The 23,676-nt window shown below is 38.6% G+C and overlaps 1 protein-coding gene across 1 annotated transcript; it reads right to left on the bottom strand.

Annotated features, from left to right (window-relative positions):
• Positions 1 to 236: 236 nt before the first annotated feature.
• MYH4 (myosin heavy chain 4) lies at positions 237 to 23,353 on the bottom strand. Its single transcript, XM_054671050.1, has 38 exons — positions 23,110 to 23,353; positions 22,841 to 22,984; positions 22,322 to 22,478; positions 21,561 to 21,588; positions 21,352 to 21,466; positions 20,431 to 20,523; positions 20,218 to 20,281; positions 19,969 to 20,067; positions 19,744 to 19,847; positions 17,798 to 17,936; positions 17,083 to 17,201; positions 16,832 to 16,981; positions 16,115 to 16,285; positions 14,284 to 14,593; positions 13,349 to 13,419; positions 12,678 to 12,765; positions 12,478 to 12,595; positions 12,036 to 12,159; positions 11,805 to 11,941; positions 11,419 to 11,674; positions 10,507 to 10,749; positions 10,009 to 10,185; positions 9,644 to 9,789; positions 9,273 to 9,363; positions 8,798 to 9,187; positions 8,182 to 8,308; positions 7,633 to 7,751; positions 7,309 to 7,505; positions 5,720 to 5,903; positions 5,475 to 5,640; positions 5,253 to 5,377; positions 4,675 to 4,983; positions 3,870 to 4,073; positions 2,100 to 2,225; positions 1,839 to 2,009; positions 1,658 to 1,762; positions 1,467 to 1,562; positions 237 to 389 (listed from the first exon to the last, which is right to left on the bottom strand). The coding sequence occupies exons 1-38, from the start codon at positions 23,311 to 23,313 to the stop codon at positions 237 to 239; spliced, it is 5,820 nt and encodes a 1,939-aa protein (XP_054527025.1). The 5' UTR covers positions 23,314 to 23,353.
• Positions 23,354 to 23,676: the final 323 nt, after the last annotated feature.

Genomic DNA, 23,676 nt, shown 5'->3' with positions numbered 1-23,676 from the left:
GGTTCACTGCCTACATTCATTTTTGTTATTATCTCTGATTGCACATATTAGGAACTCCACAAATGTTGAATAAAGGAATTAGTTCTAATAGCACTAAAGAGCTTATAATTAAGAGACAAATGTATTTTTAGATGCAAAATTATCTAAAGATTTTATTTCCTTGATATACAGGACAGTGACAAAGAACTTCACATTTTGTGCATTTCTTTGGTCACATTTTCTTTCATTAGAGTGAATTACTCTTCACTTATGACTTTTGTGTGAACCTCCCGACTCTTCACTCTCAGCTTGTTGACTTGGGACTCAGCAATGTCAGCCCGTTCCTCGGCCTCCTCCAGCTCGTGCTGGAGCTTGCGGAACTTGGCAAGGTTGACATTGGATTGTTCCTCCTGAAAACAGAGATGCATTTGAGATAACAAGAAAATTGGACATTTCCTGATTGTTATTGCTTTTGTTACTTCAGGATTTGCCTCATGAATGAGAAAGAAAAAGGCTCCGTTGTCCAGGCATGGTGGCTCACACCTGTAATCCCAGCACTCTGGGAGGCTGAGGCGGGTGGATCACCTGAGGTCAGGAATTCGAGACCAGCCTGGCCAACATGGTGAAACCCCCGTCTTTACTAAAATTAGCCCAGCGTAGTGGTGGATGCCTGTAATTCCAGCTACTCAGGAGGCTGAGGCAGGAGAATCTCTTGGACCCAGGAGGCAGAGATTGCAGTGAGCTGAGATTGTGCCATTGCACTCCAGCCTGGGCAACAAGAGCGAAACTCTGCCTCGAAAAAAAAAAAAAAGAAGAGAAAAAGGCTTTATTAGTTAGTAACATAGTTATTTGAGAGCAAGGCATCCCACAAACTCGCCTATGTAAATGAATGTGCTTATGACCCTCCTCAAGTCTCTCTCTCACTTGACTCTCTTTCTGGCAAACTGAAGAGGCTGCAGTGATAACTGGAAGAACAAAGTAGCAGGGATCTGAATTCAATCTTGTTTCTAAAAAAGAAACTTTGAAAAATAGGTGCAGTAGTGGCATTTGGTGCCAAGAACCCTAAGGAAGGTTTCAGAATTAACAGAATGAAAAAGATAACTGCAGCCGAATTGAAAAAAAAAGTCCCAAGATGGATTTATCATGAAGTTAAATGAAGCTTAGAATTCATACTCTCATTTGCACAGGTCCATATGAGTGCTGGGGGTTGTAGAATGTTCTAGATAGGGAGGGAAGTGGATTGCAACCAAGAAACATTTGTATGTTAACATGTCTGGAAAATTGCTTAAAGAGGTCTCAGAAGAAATAAACTCAAATCTGTAAGGCTCCAGTAATTTATGGTTCATTTTTCTCATTCTAAATATTCATGTTCATACCTAATTATGTATTCCCAATTTAAAGAAAACCCCCTAAATTCTATAAACTTTAGGCCCCTAAAAACCTGGATGTGCATCTGAACCTTTCATTTCCACTGTGGAGATACTCACAGCCTCTTCAGCTTGTCTCTTGTAAGCTTTGACTTTGGTTTGCAATTTGTCCACCAAGTCCTGCAGCCTGAGAATATTCTTGCGGTCCTCCTCAGTCTGAAAGAGGTGCAAGTAGATAGTGCCATTATTTTAAAACAACTCATGATTTTCTTGAAAACTATAGGCCTGGAAGATATGAAAACACTGGTCACCTGGTAAGTGAGTTCCTTCACTCTTCTCTCATGTTTGCGAAGACCCTTGACAGCCTCAACATTGCGCTTCTGTTCACTTTCCACCTCACTTTCAAGCTCTCTCACCTGGAAGGGAACAAAGATATTTACCAGTTTGGCTGTAACTGGCCACAAGGAAGTGAGTGAGGTTGTGGAGACCCACCCTGGCCTCCAGTTTCTGGATCTGCTTCTTCCCACCCTTCAGCGCCAGCTGTTCAGCCTCATCCAGACGGTGCTGCAGGTCCTTCACGGTCTGCTCCATGTTCTTCTTCATCCGCTCCAGGTGGGCGCTGGTGTCCTGTTCCTTCTTCAGCTCCTCAGCCATCATGGCAGCCTAGTTAGCAAATAAATTTTGAAAATAATGAATTCTGATGATAGCAGGCAGCATGCATGTGTCAGTAAGACAAATGCTCATCTTGCTTACATCAGTGATGGCCTTCTTGGCCTTCTCCTCTGCATTGCGGGCTTCCTGGACGATGTCCTCCATCTCTCCCTGGATTTGGGAAATGTCTGTTTCCAGCTTCTTCTTGGTGTTGATCAGGCTGGTGTTCTGTTTCAAATTAATGAAAGAGAAGAGAAGCACATTTACTTATAACAATTCACATTGTCATTTTACCTAGTGTACACAGGCAAAAATTATTGATCATAAGAAATGTTTAGAATAAAAACCAAATTAGAAGATAATTCTAAGTTTATGCCTTTTCTCCTTTCTACATATAGCTCTTTAATCAAACTTCTAAATTTAATTTTTGATGTCAAACATATTCAACTATTACCATTGCCATTTGTAAGCATGAAACACAGCCCACAAAACTCAAAGTGCAGTACCATGGAGCACCACACCACAGCTCATTTAAAATGAATCAGTAATTTTTAGCTATTAACTCATGTTGGTTGGCTCCAGATTTATAAATGCATAAATAGTTGTCTTGTTGGCTGGGCGCAGTGGCTCATGCCTGTAATCCCAGCACTTTGGGAGGCCGAGGTGGGCAGATCACGGGGTCAGGAGATCGAGACCATCCTGGCTAACACGGTGAAACCCCGTCTCTACTAAAAATACAAAAAATTAGTCGAGTGTGGTGGTGGGCGCCTGTAGTCCCAGCTACTCAGGAGGCTGAGGCAGGAGAATGGCGTGAACCCGGGAGTCGGAGCTTGCTGTGAGCTGAGATTGCACCACTGCACTCCAGCCTGGGCGACAGAGTGAGACCCCTTCTCAAAAAAAAAAAAAAAAAAATAGTAGTCTTGTTGGGATAAAAATGAGCCAAGAATCCCTTCTGTTTTTGGCAAGTTGATGGTGTTTGGAATAGTCAACTTCAGATACTGTTAATAAGAAAAATGTTGCATATTAATTTGATTTTAAAATTATATAAAGCATGTGATTTTAACACTTCTATAATAGTTATGTTTATATAGTGCAACTTTCTGAAGTATACAGTACTATATATTTATTGTAAAAGATAGTAGAACATACAAATTAGCAGACAAGAAACAAAAAATAATTACTGTGCTCTCACCAGAGATAAAGGATAAACTTCTATTTATCCTTCTGGATGTTTTCTATATGTTTATACGGGAAAAAAGATCACACAGCCTATATTATTTTTAAGTTGCTTTTTTAACTTACTATAATATAAACATCTTCCCATGGCAATAAATTCATACTACAGTGGTTACATATTAGCCATTGCGAGGATATACCACCATTTATTTAACAAATTCACTATATACAACAAATGCTAACTAGTATTAATAATGGCCTCCATGAATTTGAACTAAAGAGCTTCTCTTTGTATCCCATGAGGTTAGCATTCTGTGCATATGCGATAGGTAAATATTATTTAGTGGCTTTTTGTTTTTCTCCTCTATTTTATTTGCCTATCTTTTTGTAGCTTAGAGTTGCATAAGACAAGACAGCTACAAATGTTGTGTGTATGTTTATTTGTAGATGGTCTTCTGTGCTTTTTAAATAAAAGTTTCTAGAATTCCAGATTATTTCAACTCAACATGATTATGCCAGCCCATAAATATACTCGTGAACCAGCTAGGTCCCAGTAAATCCTTACAGCACCCTGTACATTTTCCAGAGCTCCAGGAAGGGACGAAGATTACTTTTTACTTTATAAACAAGCTTATCTTCTCAAATTATCTTCAGCTTCAGGGAGTACATTTTCTAAACCATAGTCTAGAACCTCACCTGAGTGTGCAGAAGTTGCACACGTTCACTGGCATCCAGAAGCTCTTGCTCTGCCATTTTCCTGCTTCTCTCAGTCTGTTCCAGGGATGCCCTGAGCTCTTCAACTTCAGCCTGCATCAGGTTAGCTCTGCGCTCAACCATTGCCAGTTGTTCCTTAAGGTCATCTTGGCCTCTGATGGCATCATCCAAATGTAGCTGAGTGTCCTACACAGAAAGAGAAAAAGCCTCTTACTCATGCTGCACTTAAAGCAAATGCAAACTTATGGTCATGTACACTCTTTGATCTTAATGACTTAGAGTATGATTAGATAGGAGCAATCGGCAAGTACCTTTAATAATAAATTCTTTGTAGCTGAGGGTTGCAGTTCTACTCAAAAGAACATGATGTTTTATTATTTTAGACCCTGAATCATTAAAAAATACCATGGCTAGCTCTACAAAATTTTGGATCAGGAAAGTATCCTTAGACTTCAGCGAATCCAGTGGTGCTATTTTACATATTAAGCAAATGAAGTCCAGATTAATGAAGTGATTTAAGCAGTGGCATGTAGCCCAACTCTTTCATCACTTCCTCTATCTCCCTACCCCTCACCACAGTGCTTCTCTGCAGATAGCAAAGCAAACTCTGTCCTGGGCCTTCCAGAATTAAGCTCTTTTTCAGTTGTGTGTGTATAACTTTGAACTTTGAACTGATTACCATGTTGCTTAGGTGATTTATGACACATAGTCCTCGTAAAACATTAAAATTTGAGTTACACAGTAGCACTGAGACTGTACAACACTATGTGTATTTACCCCAGCATACCTTCAGTATTCCTTGTGTGTTTCTAAGATTCCTTAGTGCCTCAGCAGCCTGGCGGTTGGCATGGTTCAGCTGGATTTCCATTTCATTAAGATCTCCCTCCATCTTCTTCTTGATCCTCAGAGCATCATTTCTGCTCCTGATCTCAGCATCCAGTGTACTCTGCATTGACTCCACAACTCTGAGATGGTTCCTCTTTAGCTGATCGAGTTCTTCATCTTTTTCAGCAATTTTTCGGTCAATCTCAGATTTCACCTGATTTAGCTCAAGTTGAATGCGAAGAATTTTGCCTTCTTCATGCTCAAGAGATGCCTTAATAAAAGCAACATTTATTTAGGTTACCTAAAGAGCTTTTTATTTCTTTCACATTATGATAATTTCCCCAAGAAGGCATTAAAAAACCCATAAACTATCATACGTCTTAATGTAGCCTATTAGCTCTGCATTCTCAAGGTACAATTCAGTATTTTTCACTGAATTACATGTGTTATTCCCTAAAGATTTGCAACATGATAGAGATCTCAGTTGCTATTAATTTTCAATTTATTTATAATGCAGAGCTAAGCAAATGAAAAATGTACCTCTGCTTCCTCTAGGGAAGTCTGTAGTTCACTCTTCTCATGATCAAGTTGTTTCTTTACTTTCTCCAGTTCGTGGATATGCTTTCCACCCTCTGCAATTTGCTCTGTCAGGTCAGAAATCTCCTCTGTAATAATAAAGTACCAAATTTCAGTTGAGTAGAAAGAAAAATTGAAAAGATATCTCCCTACCATTTTTGAAATAGAATGATTACAGTGACTCACGTTGTAAGTTCTTATTCTCTCGCTTTAGAGTTTCAAGATGATCCAGGGATTCCTCGTAGGCATTCTTCACCTTGAACAGCTCAGTGCTGAGAGAACGCGACTCCTTCTGGGAGGCCTCAAGTTCAGCCTGAGTTTCCTCATACTTCTGTTTCCATTCTGCCAGAACCTGGAAGTATATAGAAAATAAGCCTTTGAAACCAAGAATGATGTCAGTTTCCCCCGGGGGAGCTGGTACTGTGGACCACCTTGTCAAAGTTTCTTTGCTTCTTATCGAGAGCTATGCAGGCAGCATTAGATCGTTCCACATCAATCATGAGGTCCTCTACTTCATTCTGTAGCCTCTGCTTTGTCTTTTCAAGAGAAGCATATTTGGAATTCACAGCTTCTACATGTTCTTCTGCATCCTGCAGACGCTGGGCCAGCTTCTTCCTGAAAATTGGGTCAGTATGAGTGACCAAGAGCAGACTCAGAGTCACCACAGTGCCCTTTATAAAGCTGCTGACTAGGAAAGCATATTTCCCCAAGAGTTGTCTACAAGTTGTTGAATTTTTCTAAACATTTTCACTCTCTTAGAATTCTGTTTTCCCTGTTGAGTTCTTATTTTTATCCATCTCAGGTATTGCCAAACATATTTACGAAGCACGTGTGTGTGTGTATGTGTGTGTATGAGAGAAAGAGACTATAAGTTAGCACTAGAGCTGAGTGAGCAATGTGAAAATTTGCTCCTCTTTCTTTGTTTTTATTTCACTAAGCTGGTCCTCTATAGTGTGGCACATTTTCTTGAACTTTGCCTGGGGTGAGAAGTAGAAAAAAGGAAGAGACAATACATTTCTCTTTTGAAACCTGGGATTTAGAGATCTGTAACTACTTGAGGAAAAGGGCTGAGTTTTATTTACTTTGAGGAAGAAATGGCAACCATGAACAGGAAGCATATCACCAAGGAATGGTAGCATTGAGTAGTATCTTTAAGCATTTTCTAGTATGGTTCTGTTTATTTTGCAAATGAGGAAACTGCGGCCCAGAGTGATATGTTCAAGGTCATACAATGAATCAGTAACTTTCTGGATTTGGTGGCCTTTGATAATAAATATTACTGCATTATTGCATTTCCCAAATTTCCTCTAAAATCTTATCTACTACTCTTCACCAACCTATGTAATTCATGACCTTTCCCAGCCCACACTCTTATCTAGAACTCTCTCTGGAAATGCTTGCTACAAACTCTTTCATCCTGTTTAATTCTAACAACTACTGAGATAAATTAAATTTAGAAAGGCTTCTTTCACTAGGAGTATAATGCTTTTTTTCCTTCTATGTGTAAATCTGTGAATCTCATGACTTGTAGTCCACAAACAGTACGTGTAATTAGTGAATACATCCATTGATATAGGTTGTTAGTTGAAATAATGACAGCATATGACAACCTTAATATAAACATTCAATACTCCAGGTAAGGAAAAACTGATTATTGTTAATTGTAATACTCATAGTAATTTACCAGAGAGTCTCAATGTCTCAATTTTTCCTTCTATTAAAAGATACTAATTCTATTTAATTCATAAATAATATTCTGATAATTAATAATCCATCTTGGTGGAAAGAAATTTAAGATGCTTCTGGACCAGAATGGGTGGAGGGATCTGGTCTCATTCCATTCTCCAGTGGACATACACTGGGCTTTAAGAAGAAGAATATGGTGGAATCCACCAACCTATAATAAAATAAGCTGAAGTCTTTCATGTGTCCCCAAGCCTGGAATATTCTCTTTCTTCTATTTTTCCTTCACTGCCTTTACTTTTATTTCTTCCTGCCCCCCTGCACTAAAAGCGCATACTTGGCCTCCTCCAGCTCCTCTGTGCGCTGGATGGCGTCCGTCTCGTACTTGGTCCTCCACTGGGCAACCTCACTGTTGGCCTTGGACATTCCCCTCTGCAGCTCAGCCTTGGCTTCCTGCTCCTCCTCATACTGTTCCCGCAGCAGGTCACAGTCATGGCGGGCTGACTGCAGGGCATGGGCCAGAGTGCTCTTGGCCTAGACCAACCAAAAACTATGTGATATAAGTTTATCTTCTGATCATTGAAATTCTCTATGCAAAGTTCAATAGTGTGTTATGTTGCACAGTTCAAGTGATTGAAAGTATCAGCTGGAGAATTCTCACCTTAGTCTCCTCTTCTAGCTGCCTCTTTAATTCTTCAATCTGTTGTGTAAATGCTTGTTTGCCTCGGGATAGCTGAGAAACCATAGCATCTTTTTCATCTAGCTGTCGTGAAAACTCACCTGTGGAAGACAAAACATCAATGATTTAGTTCTGTTGTCTAGGTAAACAATAATTTAAAGAATGGAATAACATTGTAACCCTCTTATTTCATATGATGAAAAAACCCCTCAAGATTTTCAGTGCTGTTGAGAAGGTTATTTCTTGCTTTTTAAAAAATGTATGAGTTTTCTTTGATATTTTAGAATTCGAGAACTTTTGAGTAATGCTGAGTCACAAAAAATCTCCTGAGCCCAGGGAGCTTAATTCTTTTCCCCAATTGTAGCTTAGAATCATTGCATTTTACTGTCTCATAATAAAAAGATGGAGGAATAAGTAAGACATGATAAATGAATGTACAGAGCTTGAGAAATTACTTGTATTTGATAGGTAGGTAAAGGCTTGTCTTTCATTCGTCACCTCTCCGAAGGCTGATGCTATTTATTTACTGACCTGATTCTGTGTGTAAACGTGCCTTCTGGGCTGACAACTCATTTATTAAGCGTTGTTGCTCTTCTTCCTTTGTTTTTATTTCACTAAGCTGGTCCTCTAGGGTGCGGCACATTTTCTCAAAGTTTGCCTGGGGTGAGAGGTAGAAAACAGGAAGAGACAATACATTTTTATTCCAGAGGCTGGGATTTAGAGATCTGTAACTACCTGTGGAAAGGGGCTGATTTTTATTTACTTTTCTATCAATCTTGCATGGTGGCTATAAAGTAGTAGAGGCATTTAATTTGGCTAAATAATGAACACATGATTATCAAAATTATATTCTCTTTGAAAGTGTGAACATCATTTAAATTCTGCATCATTTAGAGTATGGTTTTTAGATAAACCTTTTTTGTAATTACATATTTTTTTCATGGTAATAGTATCAAAGGTTAAAGTGTTTTCTACAAAGAAGTTAAGAGAACTTAAGTGATTCAATACAATAATGTGTACTAGGAGTAAGTTTAAGCTTCAGATGCCATCTAATGTTTGTGTAATTTGGCTAAAAATAGTCATATATAAACTTGGTCATTTTGAATTGTTGCAAATAAAGATGAAAAGGGCACAAGTTAATGAAGACCTTGGCTTTGGAGACAGTCTCCATGTTACTAGCAAGGTCATCGATCTCTATCTTCAGCTCACTCTTTTCCTTCTCCAGCTTCTGCTTGACCCGCTGAAGGTTGTCAATCTGCTCCCCAAGCTCAGCCACACTATCTGCGTGCTTCTTCCGAAGAGCAGCTGCCGTGGCTTCGTGCTGCAGGGTGGCCTCCTCCAGGTCCCTGCGCATTTTCTGGAACTCAGCCTCCCGCTTCTTGTTCATCTCAATCTGGGCTGAAGTGGCCCCACCGGCTTCTTCCAGCCTCTCGCTGATCTCCTCCAGCTCCCGGGAGAGGTCAGAGCGCTGCTTCTCTGCTTTGGCCCGGGAGGCCCGCTCTGCCTCGATTTCCTCCTCCAGCTCCTCAATGCGGGCCTGGTTGTGATATGTCAACATTAATGTGAATTTATGTCAGTTTTGTTTCCTGTAATGCCCAGAAAAGGTGGAGGTTATAACTTACCTGTAACTCTTTGATCTTCTTTTGTAGCTGCATTGCAAGGGCTTGTTCATCTTCAATCTTGCCTTGCAGATTGCTCATTTCAAACTCTTTCCTATTAGAAGAGCAACACATTAGCTTATAATCACTTCTCTTACCAATCTTCTTTTCTATGTATAATCTAAGACTTTTTTTATACTGCTGGTGTTGAAGGAGTGAGTAGTACAATGTTTTACAGATTAATAATTGTATTAGTTTAATTAAATAAAAAGGTCAAAGATGTCATTATTTTTTTCCATATGTCATGATGTAACATTTTGGAGATCTTTTTAGCGTATGTTTCATTTGCATTGACATACAACAAGCAGGTTATAGCTGAATTATACCATACTTACTTTTTGAGTTTCTCATTAAGTTGCTGTTTGTCATTTTCTATATCCATTGTGGATTCTTGGGCCAATTTTAGGTCACCCTCCAGTTTTCTCTTGGCTCTTTCTAAGTCCATGCGAAGTTTCTTTTCTTGTTCCAGAGATCCTTCAAGCTAAATTTATGATGCATTTTATTTATTTCAGCTCTTAAGCACTGAACCCTATGCTAGTAGCCTTCAAAGATACATAAGAAAAAAATTTAAAGATACAACAAATAGCACAAGAACTTTATTCACAGACCAAGCGTTAAAGGCTTATGACTATCAGTGCTGGTTTCATGTCACAATTGGTTATTTCATTGCAAGGGGAAACATTTTCTTTTTCACACCTACATCATCCACTTGCTGTTCTAGCTTGGTTTTAGCTTTGGTCAGGGTGTTGACTTTGTCCTCCTCCACCTGCAGGTCATCCAGGGTCTGCTGGTGGGCCTCCTGGAGAGCCTTCTTCTCCTTGGTCAGTTTTGCAATGTTTTCATCCAGGCCTGCCATCTCTTCTGTGAGGTTTTTCACCTTTAGATTAGAACAGATGACCGGAATGCCAATGACAACCTATTATCTTGATGAAAAACATGATGCTGTAGTATCTTAGGATAATGTCAGCCTAAGATGGAAAATGAGAACCAGGAGCTAACCCAGGCCTATAATGGCTGAAAATATAGGAGGTAAAGGTCAAGTAAGTAGATTGAGGTGGTGAAGACTAAAGAGATGACATAGGACATAGTTATGACAGTGATATTTTTTATATTCAATCATCTTAAGATTAAATTTTTAATTCAAATACTTCAGTATCAAGGTACTTATAAATATTCTAAAATGGATCATGATTTGTACCTTGTTCTCTGTGGCATGTTTCTCCTTCTCTACCTTGGCCAGTGTCAGCTCAAGGTCATCAATGTCTTTCTTGAGCTCTGAACATTCATCTTCCAGTTTCCTCTTCTTAGCTGTCAGCTCAGCATTGATCTCTTCCTCATCCTCAGCTCTTTCAGTTACCTCTTTGATTTTGGCCTCAAGTTGGATTTTGGTTTTAATCAACTGATCACATCTTTCCTCTGCATCAGCCAAAGCATCTGCTTCCTAAAGGGAGAAATTAAGCGTTTTCATTTGTCTGAGCTATATCTACAAGCACACAATAATTTATTATAAGGTGGAAATTTCAGTGACTACCAGTTTGGTCAACATGTATACCAGTTGCTAACTTTTAAAATGAAACAGACAAAATGTTAATACTGTTATCTACTGATCAAGTATAATAACAAATTTCCTTCAGATATTCATGTGTGGAAGACCAAATCAGGAAAACTAGCCCTTTGGCAAAAATCTGCCACTTTACTAACCTTTGCAACTTTGGAAAAGTCACTTGTTCATTGTAGGACTCAGTTTTCTCACATTTAAGAGGGGATTAACTTAGCCATTTCTCTGCCCTGATAAAAACAACATAACTTCTATTTTATGCACAAAAATACACTAAAGAAAGAATAATCTGATCTGAGAGAAAGTTCCATAAATAAAGGAAAATGTCTGTTGATATTTTTATGAATTTGCTCACTGATGACCAAACTGTGTGTGAATGCACATATGAATGTGTGCAGCGTGATATGTGACTTTGCATCTATTGCTTCTTTATGCCCGAGTCTTGGTGTTTTTGAACAGCAAACAATCAGAATAAATGTTTCAGTGGAAACCATTCATTTTAAAACGTTAAAAGTAATAAGATGTGGCTGAACTGCAATGTATAATACTTACAGCTTGAACTTGGAGTTGTAAGTCATTTTTCTCTTGCATTAGCGTCACCATCTTTTCTTCTAGTTCTTTCCTTTTTGCCTCTGTCTTAGCCAGCTCTTCTTTGGTTTTCTCAAATTCTTCCTTCATGTTGGCCATCTCCTTCTCTGTCTCTGCACTCTTGAGGAGGGGCTTGATCTTGAAATACAGCTTCATCCAGGGCCAGTGCTTCACATTCATGAAAGCACGGATGTTGTACTGAATGCAGAAGATGGACAATCTGTTGGAAAAGAAAAAAAGATGCAAATGGAGAATAATGTGGAAAGTGATCATCACTCAACAAAAGTAATGACTGCAGTGGATTCATTTATGAAAGTGTGGAGCAGGAAGACTTGTGTGTGGGCTCTCACCTCCTCTCCATCATCTTTCTGAACTCCACTCTCATCAGGAACCCTCTGCATATGGCTTGAGTGCGCGTGATGAGTTGAGCTAGCTTTTCATCTCGCATTTCCTCTAGAGTTCCCAGCAGGCCAGCTTTAAAGAAAACCTTATGAAAGAACAAGTTAAATATGTTATTTCCACTTACAGGAAAGTCTAAAAGTGATATAATTATGACAGATAGAAATTTGGACTGGTGATACCTTGGTATGACCGAATTTGTACTGGGTGTGGTCAATTTCAATAGACCCTAGAAGTTTCTCAGAAGCCTTCTTGCTGTCAATGAACTGACCCTCTGGGATAGCACTCGCATTTAGAACCTTGTATCTGTCAGAATAAAAAGAATATAAAAATGTGGTTTTTCTTCACTGAAAAAAACAGTAGAACATTTGGTAGCTATCATTGAAAAGATGATAGATTAAGTTTTGGTGAACAAAATGCCATTTAAAAAGTCAGTGCTTTATTTAAAACTTCGGAAGATATGATGAAAAACTTATGATAATATAAACCTAAGCTTCTTTCTTTTATGATCAATTTTCAAATAATTGCATGTCATTTTTCAAGGGAAAGTTTTAAAATGTTGGAATTATATAGTGATTTTGTGTAGACTAAGACATTGGAAGGGAAAAATAATGAGACACAAACCTCTGTTTGAAGTCTGCATAAAGGATTCTGCTTGGGAAGCCTTTCCTACAGATGCGGATGCCTTCCAGCACACCGTTACACCTCAGCTGATGCAGGACAAGCTCATGCTCCATGGCACCTAAAAGAATGAATCCACATGCCATACTTCGTGGTCTATCGCACACACACTGGAGCTTGTCTGGATATCAGAAATGTCTTACCAGGAGTTTTAGTTTCATTGGGGATGATGCACCGCACAAAGTGGGGGTGAGTGCTCCTCAAGTTGGTCATCAGCTTATTCAAATTCTCCTGTGGAACCATATGAAAAGTTTTAAAATCATTTCTAGTTGCATCGACATGAGAGTCCCTATCAATGTTTGTCTTTCATTTCACATTTTAATGAGCTGTCTCAAGGAAAAACAAATTATCATAACAGAGAGGAATCATATAAGTGGAGCACAGGTAGGAAATTACAGATTACACAAAATCAGTTAATTTCAGTTTGTTATTCTCAAGCACCACCAGTCAGAGAAACTTTGTATTGAGATTTTTGTCACATGAAGGAGATGTAATTGAATACAGTGGTTATTTTTAAAAGAGCATTTGATTTCATGTGAAATTTGTACAATACCAGATCTCTTGGATGTAGGGCTCAGGGGCAATGGTTCACGTATCATAAAGATTGATGTGAAGAGATACATAGTTTGTTTTTTTGTGCTAATTTTTTTTCCTAAGCCATTTAAAAAGTTTACAAAACCTTTAGTAGTATACTAAAAAGTATACTATACTACTTTATTCACTTTCACCATAAATATCTTTAAAAAATTTTTCTGTTTTGATAGTTTAGTTTTTTAATGAAAGTATTTATCTGTAATTCAAGAATATACTGTACCCTGAAAAGAGCTGACACTGTCTGGAAAGAAGAACCCTTCTTTTTGCCACCTTTCTTTCCACCACCACCCTCTAAAAAACAAAATGGAAAAAATAAAGTTATTTGCAACTGCCTTTTAAGTACTATCCATAAACATCAGGACTGCCAAAATTCCCTTTAGAATTTAAATTTGCACTCATTCACTTGCATCATTCCTATTCTTTCCATATCTCTCCTCCCTCAATTGTAGATTAAGAAAGTCTAAGATTTGGCTGACTTTATAGGCATTCAGGAAAAAACCAACAACAAAAGAATTGTGAGTGTAAGGGGTAGACGTGGGTAGGGGATGGGACTCCCCTACTCCAAGTCAGCAATGTCTGTTCTCTGAAGGAAGGGCCAAGGAGACAGAGTAGTAATGCCTTGTTAGTGCAGGCCTCACTTGGACAACAGGCAGAGTTGCACACTTGGTCCCAGGTAGGTGAGCCTCTGCTCACCTGCAGGGAAATCCTGGCTCCCATTTGCCTGTGCTTCCATGGTGTTACTTGCACATCTGGTCTTAGAACACTTAAGAGAACAGAACTTCAGTTCCCCAAGCACTAGGGCCCTGACAAAGGATTTCCTTATCTCCAGCCTAGCTGGAGAACCTTGAAAGAACCAATACTATTAAAATGATAGAAATGAGTTTTATGATCCTGAGCAAATCACTTAACCTCTCTGAGATTCTTGTTTTCTCATGAGTGAAATCAGGCTGTGGGCTAAATACTCCATAGTGTCACTTAGCTCTGAAAGTCTGTGACTGTAAGACTGTATCACAGTTATTAAATACACTTTCTTTCATTAGGCATGTATTGGCCAGTGTTTTCGTGTCAGGTTTTGCTATAACTACATTTGTCTCTGTTGAACAGTGTATATCTATTTTGTGACTCTTGTAACATATTAATGCTATTAAACATGACCTGCTTCAGCAGTTTGTGCCCCAGAGAAGAGGAAAGCCAGAGTCTTCATTGCAGACTTCTGGTACAGCCCCACCACAGTCTCATTCAGGGGGTCCTTGTTTTTGTCCAGCCAGCCGGCGATGTTGTAGTCCACAGTGCCGGCATAGTGCACCAGTGAGAAGTGAGCCTCAGGCTTGCCTTTGGAAGGCTTGGGCTTCTGGAAGTTGTTGGATTTTCCAAGATGTTGTTCATACAGCTTGTTCTTGAAGGAGGTGTCTGTTGCCTTGGGGAACATGCACTCCTCTTCTAGGATGGAGAAGATGCCCATAGGCTAAGAATAGGAAAAAAGGGATGATAATGATGAGTCCCTCAGAAAGTTATGCTCCATGTAATTGATGGAAAACTGAAAATACAATGTTTCAAAAGAAGACTTTGAATGATAAATTAAATAGGCATGACATGTGAAGCAATCATTATGTACCCAGAACATATGGGAAATATACTTGCTAGAAAGACTCAGTTAAAAAAAATACATCTGAACTATTTGGCACACTTTATGTTCAGTGTATAAAATCAGATTCTGAAAACATCACTTCAAAATTGAATTCTTTATTCCATAAATGTATATATCTGACTACTTTCTTTCCTACTGACAATATAACTTCCTTTACCTCGAATCTAGAGGTGACAGAAGTATGAAGGGAAGAGAGATTATGTGTAAGGACTAAAAATGATGCATTCCTAGGAGAAAATTGCGTCTTATATTGTATCATTAAAATTCTGTACTTTAACCTATATTCTCTACCACTGTGGAGTGAAGTGATAGTAATTTGGTTTTGCTTTCTAAGAGTTTGGCTTTTTTCTTAATGTATTTGATAGGAAAGACTGAAAGAAAATTCAACATTGATGATTTAACAAATTCACAAATTGTACCCCTAAGACTATTTTGGTGATACAGAAACTGAAATACTAGAGAATAAAATAAATGCCTTTTCTGAGGACCATAAAGTTTTCATGAATAGTAGAGATATTATATCACCAAATTAACATATCTTTTCCCCAAATTGTGCAGACCTAGTCTGCTTTTAAACTCTTATCTTTCATATTTTTGTGAATTTTAACCTGAGTATTTTAAGTTTTCCTAGGTGGCAATTGCATTTACTCTTCCCTTCCCACTGCTTAGGATAGGGTTCACACATACACTTTATTGATATCAATAAGTATATGACAAGCTCTCAAGATACTTTTGGAAGTGTTTAACAATTGCTTGATGAGTGTTAACATATCTAGATCTGATGTAACTATTGCTCCACCCCCTTAGTAATGGGGAATTCAGGGCCCATTTTCTAGGTAAGTGATACAGAGGTTTGGTGTTTATTCAGTAGTTATCATGAACGGAGAAAGACTTAATGACTGCAACAGTTGAAGGACTAACTTTCCAATCTTTAAGACATGTTGACATAGCCTGCCTTGTTACACATGAGGGATGATGATAAATGCACAATACACTGTCATGGGTACACCAGGGTTAATTACATAACCCAGAGGAATAGCTGTAATTTCATCCCTTTCTCCCATATGCATGAAATCGTGTAGGAAGAAAAGTGAGAGAGAATTAAGTTTTTAGAGGGATAAATGCGAATCCATATGTGTGTGAGTGATAAACATTTTTCTACAAACTGCTCTACTTATTAATAACAGATCACTTGGAACATACCTCACAACCAATCAGAATATACGAGTGTGTCAGGAAACAGCACTGCTTGTTCTTTGAGAACAGGGAGTGTGATTAAGCACAGGGAGGCAAGCAATTTGGTTTTCATGTTTTGAAAGTTAGAAAAGTCATATGAACCTTCTCGATGAGCTCAATGCAGGCAGCCAGGTCCATCCCGAAGTCAATGAACTCCCACTCGATGCCTTCCTTCTTGTACTCCTCCTGCTCCAGCACGAACATGTGATGGTTGAAAAACTGTTGCAGTTTCTCGTTGGTGAAGTTGATGCACAGCTGCTCCAGGCTGTTGAACTACAGGACAAGATAAATATAGGAAATTACACATAACAAGTATTCTATCTACAGAGTATCTATTAGTATTTTCTTCTGAATTTAAGGCATTTTGGTTTATTAAATTATAAACCTTCAGATTGTTTTCCTATTATATAGTTCTAAACAAAGTAGAATTGATTCTTTGAATACTTATTTTCCAAGTAACTGCATGAGATCATGCATACTAGGCAAAATACTGTTAAATGAGGACTCTGAAATATTTCCTTAGAGTAATTTTAAAAAGGTGTTTTCATGCTCATCTGCTTGGATCCAGGATAGATTTTGACTATTTTAACCTCTCAGGGATCAACTTTTGAGACTTCTAGACTCAAAAGAATAGAATTTTCTCTTTTCCTATTTATACCTATTTACTTTTCATATCTTTTCAAAGACTCTTTTCAGTAGGAATTACATTTGTATATTTTGTAAGGTACATTTTGTAAATGTGATTTTGTATGCTCTAACAAGATTGATAAAGTGACTGAGGATTTTCACTTGCTAATTTTCTGTCAGTTCACTACTCACATCAAAGATCTCAAAGCCAGCAATGTCCAAGACCCCGATGAAGTACTGCCTGGGCTGCTTGGTGTCCAGCTGCTGGTTGATGCGGGTGACCATCCACAAGAACATCTTCTCGTAGATGGCTTTGGCCAGAGCACCCACTGCATTGTACACCTTCAATAGAAGTGATAGTTTAGTTTTTTAAATTGAAAACAGTGATGAACTCCTGAGTCACTTGCGGTTCAAATAAATCAGAGAATTTAAGTCACGTTTACCTGCTGCACAGTCTGGCCTTTGGTGACGAACTCATTGCCGACCTTGACTCTGGGATAGCAGAGAGATTTGAGCAGGTCAGCAGAGTTCAGACTTGTCAGATAAGCAGCTTTGTCAGCAACTGTGTGAACAAGGTGAGAATGGTGAAACTGACCATGGCTTACACAATTTAAAATGTAAATGATGATGACAAAGAAAAAAGGTTTCACTCAAAAAGTAAGATGTGCAAATGTCATTGAAACCTTTTCATTTGTTCATATTGCCTCAAAAGCATTGCCACCACTTGCACTAATTTTAGTCATTTCTTGTGATGATAGATTGGAGGTTGGGGAATCGATGCTGTCTGTGATATTTAACCTGGCAAAAGTAGACCACAGATAAAAATAATTTGAGAAACCTTAACCTAGAGGAGTAGTGACAGAAATATTCAGATCTCTGTTTCTTTCAGTGCCTGTGGGCACACAGATTATCCACTGAAATAAAATATGTTTTAGTCAAATAGCAAATATGAGCTTACGAAAAGCCAATGAATAATGGAATGAGCAGAAATCACAAATCTGCTCAATAATGTAAAACGTCAGGCAGTGTGTAATTTCCTTCTCTTAATACTTTTGCCCTTCACGAGCTAGGTCAGAGAAAGTAAAAACACGGTCCCTGCCTCTGAAAAGTTCACTATGTCAGCTTTGTCAAGTGAAAGATACCAACAGGGGGTGGTACCTTCCGTGCCATCTGGCTCTGCCTGCTCTTCCCTTTGCTTTTGCTTGAATTTCATGTTCCCGTAATGCATCACGGCTCCAGTGAGCTTGTAAATGGCCACCTTTTCATCAGCAGTGAAACCGAGGATGTCCACAGCACTCTGTCAAAAGAGTTGAATTTGCTCATCCCCAATTAGCACCATGGAAGAATCCCTCAGAACACCGGGGCTGTCTCCCACTTTTTTCTCATCACGCCTTGCCTTATATTTGACTAGCACTTTGCCATCTTCAAAAGGTGCTCGTATGCTTTACCTTTTGATCCACATGGCAACACCAAGAGGTATGCATCAGTCTTTCCATTTGAGTCATGAGTCCATTTGGTCACAGGATATGATGTGACTTGTCCACACTCACTGAACCAGGACTCAGAGCCATGACTTTTGATGCCAAGGCCAGTGCTTTGCCCCTTTTCTCCACCCCAGCCCCCCTTTGCTTCTCAGGCACATGCTCCTCTTGGTCTTTTAGCTATTTTTGTTTCTTTTCTCCAGTCTCGCGAGTCTCTCTGTTGCTCCTTCTTCTCCTATTTGTCCTATCCTAATACATAATCCCAGTCTACCTTCCCCTGCTAATGGGCATGAGTGATAAAGTTGGAAAGAGGGTATGAGGAGAACAGCAATGGTTGTGAGTCTTTCTCCACATGCCTCTCTGATAGCAAGCCACAGCTCAGCGACCTTGAGATGCCTGGGGTAGCAAACTTTACCTAGTCATTTATTTCTCATGCAGAGAAGAGACATTTATGAAAAGAAGGAATTTTGCCATTTAGTGTAATATTTCTGTGTCTTTTTTCTCTATCAAATTTTGATTACCTTTTTAGTTGCCCACATAGGCTTTGAAAAGGCTTATAAATGGGGGCAGGATTCAGAGCAGGCAGAGGAAAATATGTTTATTTACCATTCTTACCTAAGACTCTTTCCCCAGATTATTGACTTCCACTTCCAGCTCACTAACTCTACCTATTTACAGAAACTAGACATTATTACGGAAGTCTTAGAGCAAGACTGCTACATTTTTTTAACCTCGCAGACCAGGGTGTGTTTCTTAACTCCCTATCACTTTTGGACATACAAAGATAATAAGTTATAGAGAGTACAAGCTGATATTTATAATATAAAGCCACACAAATGAATTATTGACTTCTTGAAAATAATATTTTAATAGAAAAAGCAGTTTTGCAAGCACTGTCAACCCTAACTTGGGGGTATTGGGATAGTCCCACTGATATTAAAGTTAAAAATAAGGAAGATTATTCAGAAATCAAAAGAAAACATGAAATATACATAAAGTTTACATATAAAGAAAGTAAGCCAAAAAGCAATAATCCTTAAAAAAGAGGTGATGGTGGGGAGAGAGTGTGTTGTTTCAAAAATAAATATAAAGGCTTATGGTGTCCCCAAAATGAGTGTTTTTGAAGTAGACAACCCACTTTTTCTAATGCTGCTTAGGGAGTAGAGAGGGATATATCATTAGCCCACAGAGGTTTATTCAAAATAAGGCTTATGTTTACATGTGACTGTAGAAGAACAGTGGGAGTTCCATGTTTAGTTGTAATAATATTGCAGTTCCTTCCCAGAATCTTGGGTGTGAGGTCTGGCATAAAATAGCAGAGAAACATTAATATTGGAGCATAAATATCAACCAAAAATGACTAATAAGAAAGATAGAATGAAAGGAGCCTACTAGCTAAGGAATACTAAAGACCCAACATTTATTACAGGCAGTGAAAGCTTTTTAACACATGTAGGGGGAGGGTATTGAAATATCCTACAATTTTTTTCCAAAAGTAAGAAAGCCCAAAGGGTTGTATTACCTATTTATAGTCTTTCTGCCACTGCTTTCCACCCTAATAGAGGAGAGTGTTGTACACTGGAAAATGAATTTACTTTTTACTACTTTGTACCTATTACTTACATCTGTGGCCATCAGCTCTTCCTGGTCATCAATGCTGGGCACAGTAATTTCCCCTTGGCTGACAAATGCGAAGTCATATGGATTGGTGGTGATCAGAAGCATTTCTGAACACGTGGAAAAGAACAATATATAGACAGCATTGCTTTGGTCATCAAAAACATTTCAGAGAGGCTTCTTAGAAGGGCTGTTATTCTTTGGTAGAAATAAATCAAAGATGTGTCTTACCAATGAGCTCTGGTTTCTTATTGGACATGATTTGATAAAATATGTGGTAGCTTCTTTCAGCCTTTAGCTGAAAAGTAACTCGGGACTTCTCTAGCAGATCTGGAAAGTCAGATTAAGCTCATTTAAAAGAAGATACCACAGTGAAAAATTAAGTGTTTGAAAATTTCACACAACAGAAATAAGTACAAGATTTTCTAATATGTACCCACAAAGAAAAAGATTCTCAATCACTAATATTTATTAACTTACATGTTTCAATATCTGCAGAAGCCAGTTTGCCTGTGGCACCAAAATGGATCCTGATGAATTTACCCTTAAAAAAGAAAAGGAGGGATTATCGTACACATTAAAATCAGAAACTATTTCTTTAGCTGTGGACCAAACAGGTGGAAAAAATATTGACCCCACATGCACACAAGAGTCAGTGCTGATCCTCATGAAAATGAAGATCAAGAGACTTACAAAGCGAGAGGAGTTGTCATTCCTCACGGTCTTGGCATTGCCGAAGGCTTCCAGTAGGGGGTTAGCACTGATGATTTGATCTTCAAGGGTCCCCTTAAGAGAAATGAATAAGACAGACAAGGAAAAAAGTTGCAGTAAATAATTTCCCATTGACCTCTTTCCCTTCCCCATTGCCCCTGCACAGTATTCTGTAACTTTGGGAAAGGCTTTCTAAAATGAGTTAAAAAGAAGGTAAATTGGGAAGGGGAGTGGGACACTCCAGTGATGTGGTCTTGATTTCTGCATCCCCCAGGCCCAGAAAAGCACCTAAAAAATGACTGTGAGAATTTTTGCCTATTATACTTGCCAATACATTGCCCTATTCATCTCATTCTCATGAGCTCTTCCAAGAGTTATTTTCCAAATTCTGGCATCACTTGCAATTGGCTGCTATGATTTTGAAGCACCACAGTCAATTAAAAAAATTAACCTGTATTTTGGATTCAGGGGATACATGTGCAAGTTTGTACATGGGTATATTGCATGACACTGAGATTTAGGGTATGGATGATCCTGTCATCCAGGTAATGAGCATAGATAGTACCCAATAGGTAGTTTTTTGGCTCTTGCCTCCCTCCTACCCTTCCCCATCTAGTAGTCTCCAGTGTCTATTCTTCCCATCTTTATGCCCATTCATGCTCAATGTCTAGCTCTCACTTATAAGAGAACATGCTGTATTTGGTTTTCTGTTCCTGCATTAATTCTCTCAGGACAATGGCCTCCTCATGTTGCTGCAAAAAATATGATTTTGATCTTTTTTAAGGCTGCATAGTATTCCATGGTATATACATACTACATTTTCTTTATACAGTCTACTGTTGATGTGCACGTGGTTAGATTTTAAAATCTGTTATTCTGTCCTTAGATGAATATCATGCCCACCTGCATTTTGCCAGAGGCAGGTTCCTCTTTTTTCTTCTCTCCAGTAACTGCAATTGTTGCAAAGTACTGGATGACACGCTTCGTGTTCACAGTCTTCCCTGCACCAGATTCTCCACTATCAAGTTCAAACAGAAGAAAAGGTCAGAATCTAAGGTAGTAGTAGCCACTACAATGATCAAAACAGAAAGAAAGTAACGAAATCTACATACGTAATCAGGATTGACTGGTTTTCACGATCTGTAAAAGAGAAGCCAAAGATAATATTTAGAAAAACACACTTAACACATAGGTCAACGCAGTACTTATAAACTCAAAATTGTCTTTTAAAACTCCCCATTTGCAAAAATAACTATATGAATTTGTGCTTTGCTTCTCATAAGGTTTTTCTAAAAATAAGTATCAAAGATGTGCTAATTAATAATCCCATTACCTTTCTAATGTATAGACTATGTAATGCATCATTTTACCATTTTATCCATGAGAATAATCTATCAATATCAGATTAATAACAATTTTGTGTCCCATCCAGTCACCTGGTTCATAGTACAAAATTATGTCAATGTCCAATTTAAAGTTTTGTACTGTGCTTGTGATAACTTGTCACTGTGAGTCTTCAAAACTTACTTTTTAGGAGAGATTATGTATTATCTATAATTCAAATGCAGAGTTGATGCCTAAATTTAATTAATTTTGAGGTGGAACTAGCAGTAGTTAATTTGGATTTTAGCATAGAAATCTAAGCAAAATTTCCTCTATTTTTGGAACTAGTGCTTAGCATAGAAATCTAAGCAAAACTTCTTCTATGTTTGGAACTAGTACATTTTATTCTAAATGTATTTCCCTAATTTTATTATTTCTGTTATCATGTTTGTGCTGAACATTTATTCTCAGAATACTAGCCCTATGTTTTTTCTGATATCAGTATACAACTATTTTACAAATGGCTATGGAAATTGTAATTCTCACTCACCAGTTAGCATGAACTGATAGGCATTGTCAGAGATGGAGAAGATATGGGGTGGGGCCTCCTGGCGCTTTTTGCCTCGGTAGGCTGTCACCACCTCAGGGTTGTACACCGGCAGCCACTTGTAGGGGTTGACGGTGACACAGAAGAGGCCCGAGTAGGTCTGTGGGAAAGGATGGGGTTGCTTGATCAGCAATCACCTTGTTTATCTATCTTGGAAATACTGTTTAAGGGCAAGTAGAGCAGGACCTAAGTACTGTGTTAGTTCTCATAAAGTTTCATTCATTTGTTACCTCCCTCCATCATTGCTGCTGCACAAAATGCTTCAGTTTTTCAACTAATTCAGTTAAGTAAATGGTTTTCCACATGTACATTTTAAAACATATCAGAGTTTACAACATTAACCAAACAATTGGTCATAAAAGAACAGTGCAATAGCCAAATGTATTGAAAGCCCTTAATTTATTTTAGCTAACATGTGTAGAATGTGGAGTGAGTGAGAAATAGCGTTGAAAGGGTGCTCACGTAGATCATCCAGGCTGCGTAACGCTCTTTGAGGTTATACAGCACAGCAGGCTCATGCAGGTGAGTCATCATGGCCATGTCCTCGATCTTGTCATATTTGGGAGGGTTCATGGAGAAGACTTGGTCTTCTTTCACAGTTACAGTCTGTTAAGAAAAGAAAGAGCCAGTGCATATCAAATAAGTAGCAGAAAAGGCCAGGTCAAAAAAATATCACCTAAATTAACCCAAAATGAGGCAGAGTCTAATCAGCTCCAGGTGTTTTTACTCACAGCTCCAGCTTCAGTCTTGGCTGTCACCTTCCCCCCTTCCCTGCTCTGCACTATTGCTTTCACGTAGGACTCCTTAGGGTCCACCACAAAGACTGATGTCTTGGCATCAAAAGGCTTGTTCTGAGCTTCAATTCGCTCCTTTTCAGACTTTCGGAGGAAAGGAGCAGCCTCCCCAAAAATGGCCATCTCAGAGTCGGAACTCATGGCTGCAGGTTATTGATGGCAGTACTGGACTAGGTATACCTAAAGGAAGAAACAGAGCCAAATGATGATTCAGGGTTGGGGTGGAGAATTGTTCTGTTGATTTCATATTAATGTGCTTAATTTTCCATGCTTGTTTCCTCACCCCTGCCTTTAGGGACCACTCCTGTGTACTATGTCAAGGAGCTGAGAGATCAGCTCATTGATTTGAAAGCACTATGTTGATAGCTTAATTTTTGTGATACTTTAAGCCTAAGTTCCATCCTCTATGTTGTAAATCTTAGTTGAGAAATGTGGAGGAATCAACGTTCAATCAGCAACATTTGTGATGCTCCAAGCATGTTCAGAATTTTTTCTTTTTCTTGC

This window comes from Pan troglodytes, chromosome 19 (genome assembly GCF_028858775.2).
Source record: "Pan troglodytes isolate AG18354 chromosome 19, NHGRI_mPanTro3-v2.0_pri, whole genome shotgun sequence".
NCBI lineage: Eukaryota > Metazoa > Chordata > Mammalia > Primates > Hominidae > Pan > Pan troglodytes.
This window is presented reverse-complemented; position numbering and strand designations above follow the sequence as displayed.